Raw genomic sequence first — 21,160 nt, 5'->3', positions numbered from 1 at the left:
GCAATGAATATTTTTGTACATGTCTTTTGGTAAACGTACCCACCTGTTTCTCTTGGTTATATATCTAAGTAGAATTACTGGGTCATGAGTTGGGTGTACGCTGAGTTTCACTAAATACTGTCAAATTTCTAAAGTACTTGTGCCAGTTTCTTCCCCTGTAGCGGTCCTTGAGAGTTCCAGTTGCTCCACATCCCCCTGCGTAGCTCTGTGGCATGGGTTACCACACTTTATTTACCCATTGCCCTACTGACTGATATTTAGGTGGTTTCATATTTTCAGTACTTTGAATAAAACTCTCATGAACTTTTTTGTAGAAACAGTGCTTCGATGAGTTCCATAAATGCTTTCCGAGAAATAAAATTAGTGACTTAAAAGGCATGGACATTTATTCATTCGTTTATTTATTTATTTAAAAAGATTTATTTATTTATTTATTTATTTATTTGACAGACAGATCACAAGTAGGCAGAGAGGCAGGCAGAGAGCAGGCTCCCTGCTGAACACAGAGCCCGATGTGGGACTCGATCCCAGGACCTTAGGATCATGACCCAAGCTGAAGGCAGAAGCTTTAACCCACTGAGCCACCCAGGTGCCCCAAGGCATGGACATTAAAATGGATTTTGTTTGTGTTGCTAAAAAGTACACTCAATTGCTTTCCATCCAACCACATTCTCAGTTACCAAGTGTATGAGAGTTGCTTGTTTCCCCAGATGCTTCAGTCTCCATATGTTTCCCATACTTTTAACCTTTGCCAAACTGATGAGGGGAAGAAAACAACGGAAGTTAGGGAACCATAACACTTCAGCACTTTGCAACCCTTTTCTGGCACCTTTCAGGGTGGTAAGGGTAAAGGGTCTGGTGTCCCATCTCCTTTGAAAATGCTTTCAGTTTTGCAGGCTGTGAGGGAAAGGAGAGGCCGGGTTGATCTCTTAATGGGATCTGATCTAGGCTTCATGCAAGAAAGATGAGAGAATTCAAGCTTGAATCAAAATGTTCTACCTAGATAATGCCTGGACTATGTTGGTAAGGGATGGAGGAACAGATACAATTCCTTGGCAGAGGCTCCTGCCTTTCTTACCTCATTTGATGAGGTATAGGAGTCCTTAATTTACCGGTTCACCCTTCCTTTCAAAACTATCCTAATTTCTGTTGTACCTGAGCAACTTCAGGAGAGCATTTGTGTGCCTCTTATGAAGGAGAGACCACAGAGCATGTGTCTTGATGCCCTCTTCATGCCTAACATGCTACTAGTAGTGCACATGTAAATTCTGTGAATGACTCACTGGACCCCCCCCCCCCCCCCGCTTTGGAAGGGAAATGTCAGAAGAGTATGACAACGTCCTATTACTGCTTCTCAAGACTGAACCTTCCTGGAGAGGGCCAGAGGAGAGCAACGGAGGGCAAGGACTGGCAAGGAGCCTGGCATGAGTTAGGGCTCCTCTCTGTCTGAACCGGGATAACAGGACAGCAGGGCTGGCAAGGAAAGGCCAGGATTTTTAAGTCCAGCTCAGACATAGAGCTGTGGTGAGGACTCCAATTATACATAAGCAGAGGCTCAGGGAGAGGAACTGAAGCGCTGGTTACCGCGGAAGCGGTTGCAGTCTTCATATGCCTCCTCCTTCACGGTGGCTTCAGCAGGAAACAGAGTATTAAGCATTTGCTAGGTGCCAGCTACCTTTCAAAGTGCTTCACTTCCATTATTAACCCTGAAAATTCTGTGAGGCAGACATTATTATGCCCCATTTACAGATCAGGGCAGTGGGGCTCAGAAAAACTGATTTGTCCAGGTTCACACGGCTGATGAGTAGTGGAATTGAGATTCTAATTTAGGAATGACTTCAGTGCTAGGGCTCCTGGGTGGCTCAGTTGGTTAGGTGGCTGCCTTTGGTTCAGGTCATGATCCCAGGATCCTGGGATGGAACCCCGCGTTGGGTTCCCTGCTCAGTGGGGAAGCCTGCTTCTCCCTCTCCCACTGCAGCTCCTCCTCTTGTATTCCCTCACTCACTCTCTCACTCTCTCTCAAATAAATAAAATCTTTAAAAAAGAAAATGGGAATGACTTCAGTCCTCACTCTCTTCACTTGTCACACTCTTATGAAAAATAAAATTAAAAATAATGTCTAAAATAGGCTGATCGCGTACCACATGCCAGGCACTAATTTGGCTTCTTTAAGTGCATTATTTCATTTAATACCCTATAAAATAGATGCTCTCTTAATGCCCACTTTACAGATGAGGAAACTAAGCAGAGGAAGTTTAAATAACCTTCACTAGGTCACACAGCTAATTCCTAGAAGAGTCCATATTGAAACCCAGTCCACACCACCTTCTTGGGTCATAGTCTGGAATGATCTTGCCCGGACGGTTTCTAAACAGCTTCATTAGCCTTAAGAGTCTTCAGCCTTCTCCTCTCAGGCACAGAGATCACCTTATGGTTTACTGTTCGTATAATCCTGCAGGTGCCAGAGGCTTCCAGAAGGTGTATAACTAAACTTGCTGTGTGAGTTAAGCTACTTTGGCAGCATATGGGTTTTTTACCATCAGGTGAGATACTGGAGGTAGCAGTGCTGCTTGGATTACATAGTCCTAGGGTAGGGCCATGGCCCCACGCAGCGGGTTCCAGAGCAGGTTTGTCCTGGAGAGGATGCGGAGTGAGAAGGGCCTGATCAGTGCCCTGAGAGAGCCCTCCGTAGTCTGAGCTTGTGGCCTCCTGGGAATCCAGTTGTCCATCCCCACCCCCAGTTGCAGCTGGGAAGACCCAACCCTGACAAAGTCCCATTCCTGTTCTCAGGGATGAGTTGCTTGTTTGTTCAAAGATATCTGTGTGAGGGACGGTGCGAGCAAGTCTGAGAGAAACCCTAAGAAGACAATCTTTGCTAAACCTTTATCTCAGTGCTCCCTGAGCACAGACAAATTCTCTGAGAATCCTAGTTTATTCTGTCTTGAGGAGCTTGAAATTACTGGAATTTCGACAGTGGTTAGCTTCAGAGGCACTGTAGGGTTTGGGTTGTTTTTCTGTCTGTCTTGTGTACCAGCCTTCTACTGCCTTCTTGACTGTTCCCTTCTATGCCCCCAACAGCCCATATTTCCTGTGTGTCCTGTTTCTCAAGGCCTGGCCCCTTAACCTGGCTCCAGGGAGCCTGCCCTCACTTGTCTGTTGGCATGAATGCGGAGTCCAGAGGCTGAGGAAACCTTGCTGATTTTCACCCAGGGGAGGGTTGTGTTTTTAAGACTATTGAAGAAATGCAAATTGAGGAGAGCTCTTGTAGCATTATTCCAAGCTAAGAATCGTTCTGTTATCTCCTATATATAAGGTTTTATTGGTTCAATTTCAACCAGTTTCAACCATTTCAACCAAATGGAGGGTGGGGCTTCATAGAATACAAGTTTTATGGTAATGGAAGAAGGGAGGAAACCCCTCCAGACAATGAAGCGAAACCATGGGAGTAAAGTCATCAAGCCAAATGGAGAGGATGAAAGGAGGCTTTAAAATTCTCATTGTTATGTCAAGTGTATCAGTCTAGTTTAGAACAATTACTCAGTTACTGAGTTAATTGCTTCTTAATGGAAAATATATATTTCAATGTTCAGACTTCCTAAACCCTTAATTTAAAAAAGGCATATATAGAATGGTATTTAAGTATTGGCCACTGCTGCTTACATTTAGAATTTTACTTCATTGAAAGGGCTTTGTTTTGTTTTCTTTTATGAGAGTCTTAACTCTGTAGATGATTGGCCACAGGGAAAACCAGAAAGAAGTGCTTTCCTTAGGGCTATTTTCCTTTAAAGGATATTTGTAGCTATGGACATTTTACCAAAGCAGTGAGTTGTCTGAGGATTTTTAGATCATAGAATGACAGAATTTTAGAGTCCAAAGAATTCTTTTAGTCAACACTTTCAGGTTATATTTGAGAGAATTTATATTCAAAGACTTTTTATGATCACATAGTGGCAGAATCTAGGCCTGCTGATTCCCAATCTGACACTTTAATATTCATGCTAAATCTTATGTTCTAATGTTACTGTGATTGTCTGAAAGCCTACTGAAAATGATTGCATGTAAAAAGTCAGATATTGTTCAGGTGTAGGAGACACAATGCTAAATAAAAGTGGTTTAACTACCGAGAAGGCTTGGACTAAGGTAGGGAAGGTCAGCAAGTAGATGGAACATTGTCCAGTGTGATACAAGATGTGTATCAGTCAAGGTCTAGTTTAAGAAGAGAGAGACCACTCCATCAGAAAAGGAGTGAGTACAGAGAATTCCGTCTTAGAGAATCATTGGAAAGAGTGGAGGAATATGCTTCAGGCTAAATCTCCAGGAATGACTTTCAGAATCACTCTGCAGAAGTAGCACACCAAAAGATTGGCCACAGCTGCCATGTCAGGAAGCTGAGGGATTCTGGAAGCTGCTATCCCAAATGTCAGTCCCAGGGTGTTCCCACCTTTGACCACTTGGGCTTAGGAAGTCTCCATCAAATTTGTTGCCTCTAGAGCCATCATGCCATTCCTACAAGTTCTGAATCAGAAAAATGGGTTCTTTGTGTTACCTCCCGGCTCTCTTCTTGGCGGTGCTCTGATTTCAGGTCTCACCAAGTGGATCTGATTGGCGGAACCAAAATCATACCTGAGATGAAGTTATTGGAATTTTGTTATTGAACTTTCTGAGTTCAAATCTTGGCTTTTACATTTACCCATCTGTGTGATGATGAGCCAGTGGGGTAATGGTACTTACCTTGTAGAATTGTCAAGCTTAAGTGACATCACAGGGTATATGGCTCTCATAGTATGTGACACCCAGCATAGGCATTTTGTGAAGTCTTTTGGAGGAGACTTGACCAGAAGCACCCTTAAATTAATCTAGGGAAATGTTCAAAGGCATTTCAGAGTAGAGTTCAATTCAGAAAGCTTTTATGGAAGGCATTCTGCTCTGTGCTCAGCACTGTGCTTGAATGCTGGGGCGCCTTGATTCTTGGGAGGAGTGCAGATGGTAGGAAGATATGGGTCCTGGCCTTGGGAACTGCTTATTTTATTTATTAAGAAGACAAGTACTTATAGAAGTAACAGTCTAAGATAGTAAATGATTAGATGTGCAAGCAGGTGTTAATAATTTGATGCTACCAAAACAGTAAATACTACAGAAGCTCAGAGGAAATCAGTCAATGTGGACTAAAGTAGTCAGGGGTAGGTTCCTGGAGAAGCAGATGGGGACATTATATGCTGTTGTACGCCATTTAAGTCAAATTTCTCAGGAACATATTTCTTTATTTACAAAGGTTTTTTTGGTGTGTATGTGTTTGTGTGTGTGTGTTTAAATTATGAGCCTTGTTTAAAAATGTGGAAGATTCAGGAAATAAGGAAAATCCCTATAATTTCACAACTGAGGCACTCATAGCTAGAAGTTTCAGTGGGTTTCTATTTAGTGTTTTTTGAAAAACTTAAAAGTAATTGCTGTTATAGTGTGATAAATCTTTACATTTTGAGTTAATTCTTCCTAATGCAATGATGTTAGTATTTCCCCATGTTATTACAAACATAACCTAATTTTAATGGTCGCATGGGTGTTGGGTCACTTGAGCTTATTAATGCTACCAATTTTTGAAATGAAGTTTGAAACAAACATAAAAATAATTATATTTCCAATTATTTCCTTGGGATAGATTCTGAGAAGTGGAATTACTAGGATGTGGATTGTGGATGTGCTTAGTTCTTTGGAAATGTATTACCAAATTATTTGCTGGAAGGAGTGGTCGAATATATGCTCCCTTTCTTCCTTCATTCTTTTAGACTCATTCGGTACTTATGTGCTAGGCCCAGTTCCGGGTTGTGGGGATATAGTAGTGAACAAAATAGGCAAAAATCCCTGCCATCATTAAGCCATCTATACTAGTAGGGGAAAACAGATAATAAGAGAGTATATAGTATGTTGGATGATAAAATGTGCTAAGGAGAAAACACAGGAAAAGAGAATAAAGAATGGTGGGGACAGGGAAATTATAATTTTAAATAAGGTGACTGAGGAAAGCAGCACTAGGAAAGTAACTTGTGAATGAAGACAGCACATGCGTCATTCCTTGGTATTTATCCCACAGAATGAACAGCAAGGGAAAGGGCCGTGAAGTGGAAGCATGGCTTGCAGGTTTGAGGAACAGCAAGTAGACCCAGGTGGCTAGAACAGGGAGTCAGGGAGGCAGAGTAATAGGAAATGAGGTCAGAGAGTTGCTGGTAAAGTAGGACCTGACTTAAGTAAGTAACAGGATTACTCTGGCTGCTGTTTTGAGAACAGTCTATAGGGAATCAGAGGCAGGAGCAGAGACACCTGTTAGGTGACTGTTGTAGTGGAAATGATGGTGACTTAGACCAGAGTGGTAGTGTGGAGAAGGAGAGAAATGGTCAGAACTTGAATTTATTTTGAAGATTTAGTTGACAAGATTGGCTGACAGATTGGCTCTGAAATGTGGGAGAAGGATCAGGAGATCAGTTTTGGACATGTTCAATTTGAGATGTCTGCTAGGCATCCAAGTAGAGATGTTGAGCAGAAAATTAGTTATAGGAGTCTGGAGTTGGAAGAAATAAATGTAAAGTTGACAGTGCATATTTGTATTTGAAGTGATGAGACTGAAAAAGGCCAGCAAAAGAAGACGTCAAGAAAGAAAAGTGAAGTCCAAGAACAGGTCTGGGACCCTTGAATTGTACGAGGTCTGCAAGGAGCTTAAGGGGAAGCAGTGAGTCAGGGGAGTGGGACACTGTGGAAGCCACATAAACAGAGAAAGTGGAACCCATCAAGGATGTCAAATGGTGCTTATAGGTCAAGTAAGATGAGGACTGAGGATAGATAATTGATGTTAGGAGTAAGAAGTGAGTTAGTGTGGTCATTAGTGCGTGAGCAGTTTCACAGCAGTGGTGGGGGAGAAGCTTGATTGGCACGGGTTCAAGAGGGTGAAGAGAGGAACTGGTAAGGTGGGAACAGACATCCTTTTGAGGTATCTAGCTTTGAAGCAGCGAAAGAAATGGGGTGGTAGCTGTGGGGGGCTTGACCTTTTAAAGAAGATTTGCAGAAATAACAGTATGTTTGCATGCTGATGGGAAAACTCCAGTAGAGAGGTAAAATTAATAACACGGGAGAATTGGTAGAGCAATGTCTTTGTTGGTGAGAGGGGATGGGATCCTAGTTCACAAGTGGAGGAAGAGCCTTTGCAAGGGGGCACGGGTAGTTCTTTATGGTGGTAGGATGAAGGCAGCATCTGTGGGTCAGTGATAGTAAGTGGGTAGATGTGGTAGTGGAGGCTTGTGGGAGGACTCTTTTGATTGGTTTTCTCAGTGAAGGGGCAAATGAGTCAATTAGTGGTAATTGAGGTTGGAGAAAGTTTGAAGGGAGAGAGGAGAGTATGACATAGTCATAGAGAACAAGAACAAGAGAGTGAACGAATCAAGGAAAATGTGTTATAATTAGTCAAGCTCACTTACAGTAAGTAATCCAAATTTAAAGCTAGTATTTTAGTATTTTAAGCACAGTAGGGTGATTTTCTCCACCTTGCACAGGGGTGTAGGTGGATCTCTGGATTTAACAAGGATGGTTGGACTTTTGCCAAGTGAGGTTGATAAAGTAAGAGAAGCACAAAGATGTTGAAGATGTATGGAAAAGAATGGTTATAAATAGAATTAAAGCTGGGCGAGGAGGATAGGGTGGACCTGAGGTGGATCAAGGACACTGAAAAGGTTGGTAATAGTGTCCCTGTGGGATTGAAGAATGAAGACAGAATATTGTAGGGACTGAACTAGAAGGGCAAGAGGTAAGTCATGGTTGGAGGCTGGGGTGTCTAAAACTGATTATTGAGGGAGTTTCAGTTATTGGTAACTGTATAGAGTTTGGATGTGACCACGAGAATGAGTAGCTTGAGATTGGGTAGAAAACCTTGGCAGGGAGAAGGCCAAGGAACCAAGAATTCCGGGATTTTGAAGGATTGGCTATGTGTAAACTTGAAATCACTAAGATTGTGGTAGGAGTGCTGGTAGAGTGAGGGGCAGTACACCAGGATCCATGTGACTCAGGAATGAGGAATAACCCTAGGATTAGTAGATGACAGCACAGCAGAGTAGGAGTGGGGAGTGTAGGCTGGTGAGCTCAGGTTAAAATCTGGGATGTTGGAAAATGAGGGAGAAAGGTCTGGAAGTGGAAACAAGGAGCAGAGGCTGCTTACCCTGCCTCCAGACCAGTGGGAGGGGTGGAGAGGAAACACTGACCACTTGAGAGGCCTACAGAGGAAGCCAGCATTAGGTCAGAGGAAGAATGTAAGAATGAGAATCTCAATCTCTTAGTGCAAGAGATTGAGAATTGTGCTGATCACTGACCAGGAGTGCCAGAAGGCAAGTGAAGGAGTTTCAGCGAGTGTGCCAGTTTTGTTGTTCCTTTGCCAGCTATGCTTAAAATTCACTGTACTTGTGATGGATGACATGGTTCTTTGTCTTTTTAATTTTTTAAACTGCTAGTGTAATTGAATGTTAATTCATAGAGGAATATACAATTGGCCACGTTTATAAATTGTGATGCCTAAGAGCATGTTTTGGAAGGGTCTGATTTGGATGAGGAAAGAGGAGAAAGATGAGCAAAACATGTCAAGTTTTGTGGGTAAGTGGATTGATCAGCCTGGCTAGATTTGGGAATTCATTTTTTTAATGATTATTATGTTACGTTAGTCACCATACAGTACATCATTAGTTCTTGATGTAGTGTTCCATGATTTGTTGTTTGTGTAGAACACCCAGAGCTCCATGCACTACGTGCCCCTCTTAATACCCATTGCTGGGCTAACCCTTCCCCCTACTCCCCTCCCCTCTAAAACCCTTGTTTCTCAGAGTCCATAGTCTCTCATGGTTCATCTTCCCCTCCGATTCCGCCCCCCACTTCATTTTCCCCTTCCTTCTCCTAATGTCCTCTTTGCTATTCCTTATGTTCCACAAACAAGTGAAACCATATGACAATTGACTTTCTCTGTTTGACTTATTTCACTTAGCTTAATCTCCTCCAGTCCCATCCATGTTGATGCAAAAGTTGGGTATTCATCCTTTCTGATGGCTGAGTACTATTCCATTGTGTATATGGACCACATCTTCTCTATCCATTCATCTTTTGAGGGACATCTCTGCTCCTTCCACAGTTTGGCTATTGTGGACATTGCTGCTATGAACATTGCGGTGCATATGGCTCTTCTTTTCACTACATCTGTATCTTTGGGGTGAATACCCAGTAGTGCAATTGCTGGGTTATAAGGTAGTTCTATTTTTAATTTTTTGAGGAACCTCCACACTGTTTTCCAGAGCGGCTATACCAACTTGCATTCCCACCAACCATGTAAGAGGGTTCCCCTTCCTCCACAACCTCTCCCAACATTTGTTGTTTCTTGCCTTGCCAGTTTTTGCCGTTCCAACTGTTGTAAGGTGGTATCTCATTATGGTTTTGATTTGCATTTCCCTGATGGCTAATGATGATGAGCATTTTTTTCATGTGTCTGTTAACCATTTGTATGTCTTCTTTTGAGAAGTGTCTGTTCATGTCTTCTGCCCATTTTTTTTACTTGATTACTTGTTTTTTGGGTGTTGAGTTTGAGAAGTTCTTTATAGATCTTGGATATCAGCCCTTTATCTGTAGTGTCATTTGCAAATATCTTCTCCCATTGGAAATTCATTTTTAAGAAACAAATGAAATTGGATAGTTTGGTCTTTATTTATTTATTTTAAGATTTATTTGAGAAGAGAGAGCATGCGTGTGTGCATGGTGAAGAGGGGCAAAGAGAAACTTTATCAGACTTCTGCATTGAGCGTGGAGCCCGATGCAGAGTTTGATCCCAGGACCCCAAGATCACAACCTGAACCCAAACCAAGAATCGGAGGGTTAACTGACTGTGCCACCCAGGCAGCCTAGGTGTTTTGGTCTTAATGGCCGGGCTAAGGTTTCTAGGTGGTTCTAGCTTTATAACATAAAGGTCTTGAAACATGTTAAAAGTAGTATAGGTCCTCAAAAAAATTAAACATAGAATTGCCATATGATTCAGCAATTCCCATTCTGGACATATGTCGTGAAGAAGTGAAAATAGGGACTTGCACAAATATTTGTACACTCATGTTCATGGCAGCAGCATTATTTTTTAAAAATATTTTGTTTATTTGAGATAGCAAACAAGAGAGCAGGAGCAGGAGAGCAAAGGGAGAGGGAAAAGCAGGTCCCCACTGAACAGGGATCCCAACATGGGGCTCGATCCCAGGACCCTGGGATCATGACCTGAGCCAAAGGCAGACACTTACTCAACTGAGCCACCCGGGTGCCCCTCATAGCAGCATTATTTATGATAGCCAAAGATGAAAGAAACTCAAGTGTCCATAGATGAATGGATAAATAAAATGTGGTATTCTTACAATGGAGTATTATCCAGCCTTAAAAAGGAGGGAAGTTCTGACACAGGCTACAACATGGATGAGCTTTGAAGACATTGTGCTGAGTGAAGTAAGCCAGGCATGCAGGACAGGTATTGCATGATTCCATTCATATGAGGTACCTAGGGTAGTTCAATTCATAGAGACAGAAAGTAGAATGGTGGTTGCCAAGGGCTTTGGGGAAGGGAAAATTGGAAGTTATTTAATGGGTTCAGTTTTAGTTGGAGAAGTTTTAGAGATAGATAATAGTGAGGGTTGTATAATAACGTGAATGGACTTAGTGCCACTGAGTTGTAGATTTAAAAATGTTAAAATGGCAAATTTTATGTATGTTTTACTCCCTGCTCCCCCAAGCCGCCCCCCCCACCCCGGTGGTATAGGGTATATAGGTATCATATAGGATATATGGTACAGATATGGACTAGGCAGCAATGGCTTGTTTCCAGGGAAAGAGAGGCAGAATTTTGTTGAAAAGAAAGTCTTCTGGTTGACAGGCATAGTATGTTTCCCTTGCTGGCGTGTCAGCTTTGTGTATACTGTATGTGGTAGTTTGGCCTTGGCATTGGAGTTCTCAGTATGGCTTAGAGGTGCTTGGGAAATACTTTTCTAAGGAGGAAAACATTTCTCTACATTCTCATCCATTCCGTGTAGCAAAAAAATTTCTTTTTCATAGATTATCCAAGGATATCCTCTAGTCTTAAGAATTATTCTAAGTTGTTAATAAGAATTCATCTTTTCATTATCATGTTTGCTCGTTGAATTGAGTGCTAGTTACTCTGGAGTCATTTTATTTATATCCTGAACTTGGCAAAGAAGTTTAAATAGAGAAATTGGAAAGCTCTCATTCATAGTCTGCTAAGGCCTATTTCATGACAACATGTTTTGGTTATTTGTCCAGATGTATTCTTATTGTTGAGTCACAATAATAGCTAGAAGACAGATCAACAGGAGGACATACATAAATAAAGCCAAAAAAGAAAGCCACTGTTGGATTCTTGGGAGTCTGATGGATCCAGGCTGAATCCCAGCTCTGTTGCTTAATTAAATTTGTTCTTAGTGAGCCTCACTCTTATTTTTAAAACAGGGGTACATCTCCTTACCTGGCAGAGTTTTGTTACGATTAAGACAATAAAATAATCCACCTATGGTAACTACTGGTATACATAGGCATTCAGTAAATGGTAGCTGGTAGTATTCTAATTATTACTGCAAAAATGTTTAATGGAACTCTGTTTCTGAAACCCAGAATGCAAACTTAGAAAGCAAAGAAATTAGCAGAAAGGTCCTTCAATTTATACAGAGATTCACCTCAGGGTTTCTGTAAATCTGGGAGAGTCCCTAGTGCATTTGATGTTTACAGATCATTAGCAAACAGATGCCAGGAGGCAAATAAACTGTAGCTTAAGGATTTTCGAACCGCTGACGATGAAGAGAAAATCAGTTTCTGATAAAGTTATAACATTTCTAGGTAAGTAATGGCAGGCAATGGGAAAATTTTAATTGGGTTTATAAAAGTTTATTTCAGGAACACATGTATTTCCAATTTGAGGCATACCTATACATCTATAGCCATCTAATTTATGGTGCTTGCTTATTTCTCCACTGGGGTTAATAATAAAACAACAACTAATATTTATTGTGTGCTTACTTATATGCCATTGTGTCTTTAGGAAGGAAGCCTATAGCATTCAGAGGCTTGTTTTCAATTGGATGTTTTGAAATTGGCCTTTTCTCCATTTTGAGAGACAGGGTATTTAATGAGTTTATTCTCTTACGCCAAAATATTTGTTAAGCATTTGTAACCGAGAAGACCTTCTGTAGCAGACAAAGCTAAGTAGAACATGGGCCCTGGCCTCAATAGATACTGACTTCCTGTCTGTTGGTCTGTTCGAAGGTGGCTGTGGTAGCATGAGATGAACCACGGTCTAGTCCTAGAGTCTGCATCTGGCCACTTCCTCCCTCAAAGCTTTTTCTGCCCTGGTCGGAATTAGGTTTGATGCCCTTCTGCTCATCCTAGCACAGCACTTTGTGAAACTCTGCAGTCATTTAATTCTGTGGGTTCTCCATTAGGGTCACACTGTAAAGTCCTTGACAGCAAGGACTGGCTTTTTCATCACCTGGGCCAGTCACACCAGTATATTTGTGCCATGAGTAAACACTAATTTTCTAACTTTGGACAAATGGTAACCTATTGCTTTCTTTAACGATGATGTACTTAACGATAGTCCCAATATCACAGTGTTGTCATGAAGATTAAATTAGAAATTGTGTATAAAATGCCTGTCCTGGGGCGCCTGGGTGGCTCAGTGGGTTAAAGCCTCTGCCTTCAGCTCAGGTCATGATCCCAGGGTCCTGGGATCGAGCCCCACATCGGGTTCTCTTGCTCAGCAGGGAGCCTGCTTCCCCCTCTCTCTCTGCCTGCCTCTCTGCCTACTTGTGATCTGTCTGTCAAATAAATAAAATCTTAAAAAAAAAAAAAAAGCCTGTCCTGGTGCCTGACACATAGTGGGTCTGCAATCAGTAGTTGCATTTGAGTAAATAATGAAGTTATCTCTTTCCACCAGATTTGACAGTTGTGATATATCAATTTATGAAGACCATATGCAGTGATGTCACGTTTGTAGTACATAAAGGGCACAGCTGTCATTTAGATGAAGTCTGAAGTAATTATTCACATTGGAATAAAAATTGGATACTTATGATGCTCATTCAAAAAGAAGGGCTAAAACGAATCCTAACTCACAGGGAAATTAAACGGAAACCTGAGATTATAGCCATTAAAGAAAAAAGGGCCTTCATCAATATTTATCAATTTGATAGATTTTAGGAATAGTTCCAAACCCTGAACTAATTTTTAAAAACCTAAATATTTAAATAATAATAATGAAGGTTGAAAACTAGGATATTCAGGCAAAAAGGAAAGTATAAGTGAACATAGTCTCTGGACTTTTTCTTCTCTCCAGCACACTCTCTCTTTCCATTTTAAAGCTCCCTTTGGAATTTGACTTATGTTTGATTTTTGGGTTAAGTGGCATAAGTTTGGTTGAGAATCAGATTCATATACCTTTTGTAGATGGAATGAGTTATGAAAAATATTTCTAAGTATTGGTAAGTAGTGGCATTGGCTGGTCAAAAATCTATCACCATTCTCTAGAAAGAGACGAAACTCCCAAGATTTTACTGCATAATGTCAGTGGACTCTTTATTTGTAGAACAGCTGATGCATTTAAGACTTGTTGATTCACTTAATTGATAACTGTACTACATTCATAACTCCAATAACTGAAAACAATAGGTCAGTGTCTGCTGTTTATGCATAGATAGTCACATCAGAGCAGGATATGTCTGAAAGGCAGAATCTGTTAGTTTGAGGAGGAATCTGGCATGTGAATGGTTCCATTGCTTGCCATACTGAGGTGGGCTGTGTTCCCCTTCCCTAAATAATGCTGTTTGGGTTTTTATTATAGGTGTAGATGGTGAACTGGTCCTGTGTTATCAGGCCAGCTGCTGTGAAGTGTAATATTTGAGTGTGTTTCAAATGCCAGTGTTGAACGGAAAGGCTGGAATAGAAACAGTTTTAAAATTAGTGATGACTAAAGTTTTTGTGTCTTAGGGTCTTCATGTTTTAGATCAAAAAGTTAATACCTGGAATAATTTTTAAGAAATTCCAGTTGTGGGGCACCTGGGTGGTTTACTTGTTAAAGCGTCTGCCTTTGGCTTGGGTCCTGGGATCAAGCCCCTCGTCAGGCTCCCTGCTCCGTGGGAAGCCTGCTTCTCCCTCTCCCGCTCCCCCTGCTTGTGTTCCCTCTCTTGCTGTGTTTTCTGTCAAATAAATAAATAAAATATTAAAAAAAAAGAAAAGAAATTCCAGTTGTACGTGGAAACCGAAGGTTCATTTAAAGTACTTGGAAATGATTTTTTTTTTAAATTAGTGGAGTATACTCTTCTGTAATTACAGTATAAAATCTGCATTGTGAAGTGAGCAATTTTTGTTTGAAGCAAGTAACTTTTAATTTAAAAACATTTTTAAAGCAAAGGCAACATAAACTATTTTGTTTCATTGTTAAGGAAAAGGAAATCATGTTGATTTTTTTTCTATGTAAAACATTTGAAACATTCCTTTCAGAAATGTATTTTTAATTTTAACTATCATAAGTGGAATAGTTTACTAGAATAATTGTATTGAGTTAAAATGCTAAACAAATGATTCAGTATTTTATAATATAAAGTAAGTAAAGCTGATTCATTAGAGCAGCAGTGAGTTTAATAGGGAGCGTCTTTTTTAAGCTTTTTTTTTAGTGGAATCCATCTTGTAATCACAGTGTCAAGAAACTTTTTATTTCTACATTATACCAAAAAAAAAAAAAAAAGAACTTTTCTTCTTGAAGATGAGAAGAAAAAACTTATTTCTGAGTGTGTTTTGGGGAAGACTGAGCTGTCTTCAAAATGTATAACTTCTCAGACTACTCGCTGAGCGTATACATTTTCAGCGTATAAAATTTGAACATGGCATTAGGGAAAGAGCAGTGTAATGGACTATCCCTCATTTGCAGAATATTCCCATCTTCTCATCTGGAAAATTAAATCTGATTACAACTTGGATTAACATTTACAGTTGTGGGGGAGAGGAAGATAGTCTCTTAAACTACATGGAATTAAACAATGAGGTGATACAGTTTATGGCTAATTTTTAAGTCTTTTAAAGGGGAGGTTTTTTTTTATAATTATAAGCTTTAAATATGTTCAATATTTTGTTTCTTACTGACTGAGATATCCTAGGGATAATGACTGAATAAATTTTTAGTGGGCATTAAATGTAATTTTTTCTGCCTTGATACCTGCCACATTAAAAGTGAAAGCAGCGTAGATTCCCATGTTAGCGGCTACATTTGCCTGCAGTCTCTCTTAAATTTCCTAAAAGAGCTTCAGTTATGGAAGATTGTAACATTTGGTTCGTGTGTAGTTGTCCCACATTTCGTAGAAAATGAAGGCGGTGTATTTTTCAATAATGAGTTAAAGTGTCATGCCTTGACCCTTCATATGGAGTCATTGGTATGACAGAGAAAAACAGGAAAATAATTTGGTAAGAGGTGTGTGTGTGTGTACGTACACATACTAGTTACTGATCTACAAATGAGCCCTCATACATAACCACAGTACTTTTATGAATTATTTTGCATTTCTGTTGTAAAAGATCTGTCTACCACGTTTTCTAGGAACTTTAAGCCTAAGGCAGAACTCAAGGTTTTGGAGCCTGTGTAAAATAATTTATAGCACCGTTCCAGCAAGTCTTGCCCAAACTCTAATTCTATTAATTAAACATCCTGTGGCAATCTGGTATATCTTAAAGACTTAAAGTATGTTACAGTAGGAGACTAGAAAACATGAACAATTGAGGTTGAAGAAAATTAACCTTTCTTAAAAAAAAAAAAATCAAGACATCGTTGTTCTGAGACTTTCCCCCCCTGCCGAGCCCCCCAAGGACCTAGCCTCTTAATCATGGGTCATGTTCTGTGCCTGAATCAGATCAGGAGTCCTGTGCTGTGAAATATCTGTGTTAAGTATAGAAATGCTTCTTGTGGCCTCCAATGGAAAAGGAGTGGCGCACACATGTCTTTGTGGAGACCTTCTTTTTGCGGGGCTGTGGTGCTAGAAGAAGGTAGTGGCCCATCACGTTGACACAATATGAAGCTTTATTCCAGAGCCAGGTGTCTCTTTTCGGCTTAACATGGTTGAGAGATCTATGACTCTACCATACCAAACATCTTGTGGCAAGATATTTTAAATACGTTATTTTCGTATTTTCCTAGGAGATGATGAAATTGATTTTTAATTTTAAGAATCTACTACTTAAGGGGCGCCTGGGTGGCTCAGTGGGTTAAAGCCTCTGCCTTCGGCTCAGGTCATGATCCCAGAGTCCTGGGATCGAGCCCTGCATCGGGCTCTCTGCTCAGCAGGGAGCCTGCTTCCCTTCCTCTCTTTCTGCCTGTCTTTCTGCCTACTTGTGATCTCTGTCAAATAAATAAATAAAATTAAAAAAAAAAAAAGAATCTACTACTTAAATCTGGAGGAAGTTGCTGAGAGAGAAGGAAAACGAATGTTCTTAATTTTCTGTCAGAGGGACAATTCTTAGAGAAAAAGCTTGACATATGCCCATGACTCTGTTCTTACTGCCAATTGCCTGAGCAAATTGTTGCTTTTTTCCGTGGTAGTTCTCTGATCTGCAGATTTTTGTGTTGAAAGTTAGCTGTTTGGTGAAACTGCACTTGGCGGTGAGGGTATGAATGTGAGAAGGTGTTTTGGAACATTAGCAATTATAGTATTGGATGGTGGATAAAGAAATAGATACATAAATATTAGACCGATGCACACTTTTCCAGTGTACGTTATTTTCCATATAAAGATATAGAACATTTTATAAAATGTTCCCAGACCATTTAAAACTCAAAGAAATGCAGCTGATGCAATGAAATACATAGAGTACTTGTAAAAACATACAGACACGCAAGTGGATTGCTGCCAGACAGAAAATTTAAAGGCGGTTTGCTTAACTGCAGGGTGCTAGGTTCTGTACATGTGCTGTGCTGAAACTGTTAGTAAGGCGGGTGTTGTGTTGCTTGAGAAAAGCAGATTGTATTTGGACCTTTTAAATTCAGATGTTTCCAATGTCGATATTTTGGTGACATTATGGCATTGCGATCGACTCAAAGTGAAAAGAGAGGATTTCAACCCACTGTGTGAAATAGACATTTTTAAGAAAACTCAAATTCTTTTCAGTTTTTTTGTTAGTTTTTACAAAATGGCTTTCAGAGCTTTATAAACTATCAGATTGGATGTTTGAGCTAATTGAGTGGAACTTTGTAGATTGGAATTTGGTTTTTAAAAAACATCGCCCCCCCCACCTTTTTTAAAATCTTGATTTAGAGAGTGTTAACCCATGAAGTTCGCTTTTGTAAACCTCAGGGCCTTAAAGGAAATCACAAGCTTTATGATTGGATCATAGTAAATAATAATCCATGTATTATCTTGGAACACGATTCTGTAAAAATCTGGGGCTCGCACTCTGGGCTGTCTTAGGACAGTTGAAGGAATTTGGTTGATGATGATTGTCGTGCCTGCCACTGAGGCAGTGTTTAGGATACTGTGGTTTGTGTGCCTCCCATCTTGGCATTCCATTGTCTTTACCTTCAGTATATTAAAATAAGTAGATTTTAAAAAATCTATGTTTCCTTCTCTTCTTAAAATTTTGCTATATTATATATATTAATAAAATACATGTTTATAATAAGTTAGTTATTAATATAGTTTCTTATTAACATAGTTGACTAAAGGTACAAAAACTTTCCTTCTCCCACCTATAAACAAGAATCTTTTTTTTTTTTTTTAAATTTTTTTTTTTTTAGGATTTTTTATTTATTTGACAGAGAGAGAGAGATCACAAGTAGGCGGAGAGGCAGGCAGAGAGAGAAAGAGAGGAGGAAGCAGGCTCCCCACTGAGCAGAGAGCCCGATACGGGGCTCGATCCCAGGACCCTGGGATCATGACCCGAGCCGAAGGCAGAGGCTTTAACCCACTGAGCCACCCAGGTGCCCCTATAAACAAGAATCTTTTTTAAGTTGAAGAATGTATCATACATTTTCGTTTCTGACATTCATCCCTTCACAAAATGGTGATAAAAAAAATTAGTCTTTGGTTTTATTCCATCTTGGTTTCCATCCCATCAGTATTTGTGGTTCCTAAGAAGCACAAACTACTGCAAGAAGACATGATATTAAAGATTTATATCGAGTCATTTCTATACGAGGTTTTCTCGTTGAAGAGTAAGTGTTAACCACGTGACAGTTGGAAGAAAAAGAATAAGCCTTATTTGTGGCTTTCCCAACTTCTATTTTACTGTGTCCCTCAGTGGCTTACAAGTACATTTTTTTTTTTCTTTCCTGTCTTGGGACCAAATTTTAAATCCTAAAATATCAGTTTTTTCTGTAGCAGGGTGGTTTACCTATGTTTTAGGAATTATAACTGCTACCCTCTTATTTAGGCTCCCCCTTATCCCCAACCCAGCAGCAAGCACGGTTTTAGAGGTGTGTCTGGTTGTCCCTTTGCATCCTGCTCATTCTTCCCTCTAGACCTGGTGCTTTTCATGCCACGCCATTAGCGCCCTCTGGCCTCCTGTCTCAAGTGGGCCAACTCCTTGCATGATTTCAGCCCTTCCGGCCAGAGAGAAGCAACAGCTTCTTCCTCTGGCCCACTAGCAGCCCTGCACAGAGGGGATCACTCCAGCATTCTGCTGGTCATAGTCTAGACAGGTCCTTTGCCCCATTGAGTGTTTGCAGATGAGGGTAAGGAAAGAAATTGATCCCCAGTTTTTAAGTCGACCGGAAGATACCTCAAGAGTGGAAATGGTTCTATAGATAGTTTCCCCTCTTTTGCACCACCTGTTTCTGGAAGCTTTGCATTTTTGGTATGCCCTTTTGAATACTCCTGTTTTTGTTATTAGCTTTGAGTTTTGAAAAATAACATCCACTGACTTTAATGACTTGAAAACTGGTATTTCTAGGATTTAAATGTAGTATTTGAATAGGTCCTTAGTTTTTTCCCCTTTTGATTCTCCACTGCAGCAAGATTAACTGCATTTTTGTTTTGTGATTTGGAGGGTTTTAACTTTTATGTGGATTCACTCTCACAGAGAAGTAAATTGATATTTTAAAAGATGGCTAAGAAAACTGAGTGGTATATTTTGTGATCAGTGTGTGAGGGGACCCTCAAATACTGTGTTTTTCCATAAACCTTTTGCATTGATATGTGATTTCTCAAATACATATTATTCTTACCATTCCCCTCATGTGTCTCTGAGGAACCAAATGTCTTTCTCTTATTAGTAAAGATTGAATGTTTTCCTAATCAATAGCAAATGGAGTGCTAATAGCATTTAATTAGTACACTTCTGTATTGACTCAGAGACGATGGTATTGGATTATCTTGCAATTATGATGGAAAAATCAAGTGACCCCTTTAGTAATTCCATTTTAAACAGATGGTCATAAAAGGTGTTTTCACCTATGTATTTTTATAGTTGCTGTGCAAGTCTAATTATGTTAGGTAGAACATAATATCTCATGATATTTTGTACTGACAAGCCAAAAGTGTATCGTTTGGTTCTGTTTTTGAAGAGAACTTCATCTGGTTTTATCTGTATTTTCAGGAGTTCGTAAGTATTTTGGTAAGGATACATTTTATTTTTAAAAGCAAAGAGTTTTGTATTTGTTCCTTGAAAGAATTCTTCTCTCACTCCCCAACCACCCTGCCAGCAGGTGCACTCACACACAGACGCGTGCACACACGCACACACACACACACACACACACACACACACACACACAATCTGAAACTGGTGTTTAAGGTGGTTTGTCAAGCCCACATCTGTAACCATGAAAAGGAGGCTTCTGATTAGAGAAAAAGAGTCAAGCCAGGTTTAGGACTCATTTTCTCTGGAAAGATATATCGGGGGCAATTTGCAGCCGGCAAGATTTTTGCATTAGGTAATAGTCTAAAGTTAACAGTAGCATCAGGTCTTCAAAATTTTTCTTTTTTATATTTCTGGAGGAGGGTAATGGGAGTGCCTTGCCGAGTCCTTCCTTGTGCTCATCAACATAGCAGCCCCAGCTGCCCCCCTTGGATCCCCTGCCAGGGCTGCTATCATCTTCTGATCAAATATTAATGTGTGATCCTCTGCTTGCTCACTAATCCAAAGCCAATTAATATTATCTGTCAATTATTTACAGATCCTGAGGTGCAGAGGCAATTCCCGGAGGACTACAGTGACCAGGTTCGGAATGCGTAATTAATTTTTTACATGACAAAATTTATTTCAGAGTTGTTCAACATATTATTACTGTTCTTTTTACTGAAAGAGATAAATGAATTTTTAGAGGGAAGAGAAATAGCAATTAGGAACCCAAGACAAAAAATAAAAACAAATGGAGATCAGATTGAAAATACTATGCTAGGTTTGGGGTGTTACCTTCAGGGAAAAAATGCACAGAAAGTAAGGAAGAAAATCTATCACAAATTCTACTTTTTACTTTGAGGTATGCTGTAGTCTGCAGTTCATTAGGAAATCCTTTTTTGATTGCCTGTGACCTTTTTTTTTTTTTATTTTAAATGCCATTTAAGCAGTCAAGAACCAGTGTAACTAAAAAGGGAGGAGGAAGAGGAGGGAAGTTTATAACATTTCCTGGAATTTGAAATAGATTATGAAATTATGTGTATTGGTAGTATTCCAAGGAGAAGCTACACATTGAGGAATGGTCTTCTGGTTGAGGTTCTAATGATGGTAGAGAAAGTTGAGGTTGGCCGGTTGGCCCTGCCATCTCGAATTTCCTGTATCTTCCAAGCATGGAATGGAATGGAAGGAACTATTTTAATCACAAAAATAGTACTGAAGCTCTGGTGCTGCTGTATTCTTGAAAATTAGATCCAGGTTATGCATTCTGGATTCCAGTGTTTGTCTTAAGAAATATTAGAGACGTTTTGTAGCTTTTTGTGGGTCATCTTGCATTTTTAGTTCAAATAGGCAATTTGCTATGCTTTTTTAAAAAACTCTTTCAAGATAGAAGCATCCTTGATTACACTGAATAAAACAACTTTATAAAGCCGTCCATTGAATTTTGTCTGTTAAAAAAATGTCCTTGAATGGAGTAGAAATATGCAATACAGTAGTAGTTACACCTTTG

At 39.9% G+C, this 21,160-nt stretch overlaps 1 protein-coding gene across 1 annotated transcript in view; it reads left to right on the top strand.

The window, feature by feature from the left end:
• Positions 1–21,160, top strand: part of LOC111145755 (DENN domain containing 1A) — a 499,803-nt gene that overhangs the window by 106,979 nt on the left and 371,664 nt on the right. The window contains exon 3 of the mRNA XM_022500941.1: positions 20,210–20,253. Coding sequence (XP_022356649.1) covers positions 20,210–20,253 — 44 coding nt within the window. The remainder of the gene's footprint in view (positions 1–20,209; positions 20,254–21,160) is intronic.

The sequence above is a fragment of the Enhydra lutris genome, unplaced genomic scaffold (assembly GCF_002288905.1).
Source record: "Enhydra lutris kenyoni isolate GAN:26980312 unplaced genomic scaffold, ASM228890v2 scaffoldscaffold13, whole genome shotgun sequence".
NCBI classification, from domain to species: domain Eukaryota; kingdom Metazoa; phylum Chordata; class Mammalia; order Carnivora; family Mustelidae; genus Enhydra; species Enhydra lutris.
Note: the sequence above shows the minus strand (reverse complement) of the source record. Positions and strands in the feature narration are given on the sequence as shown.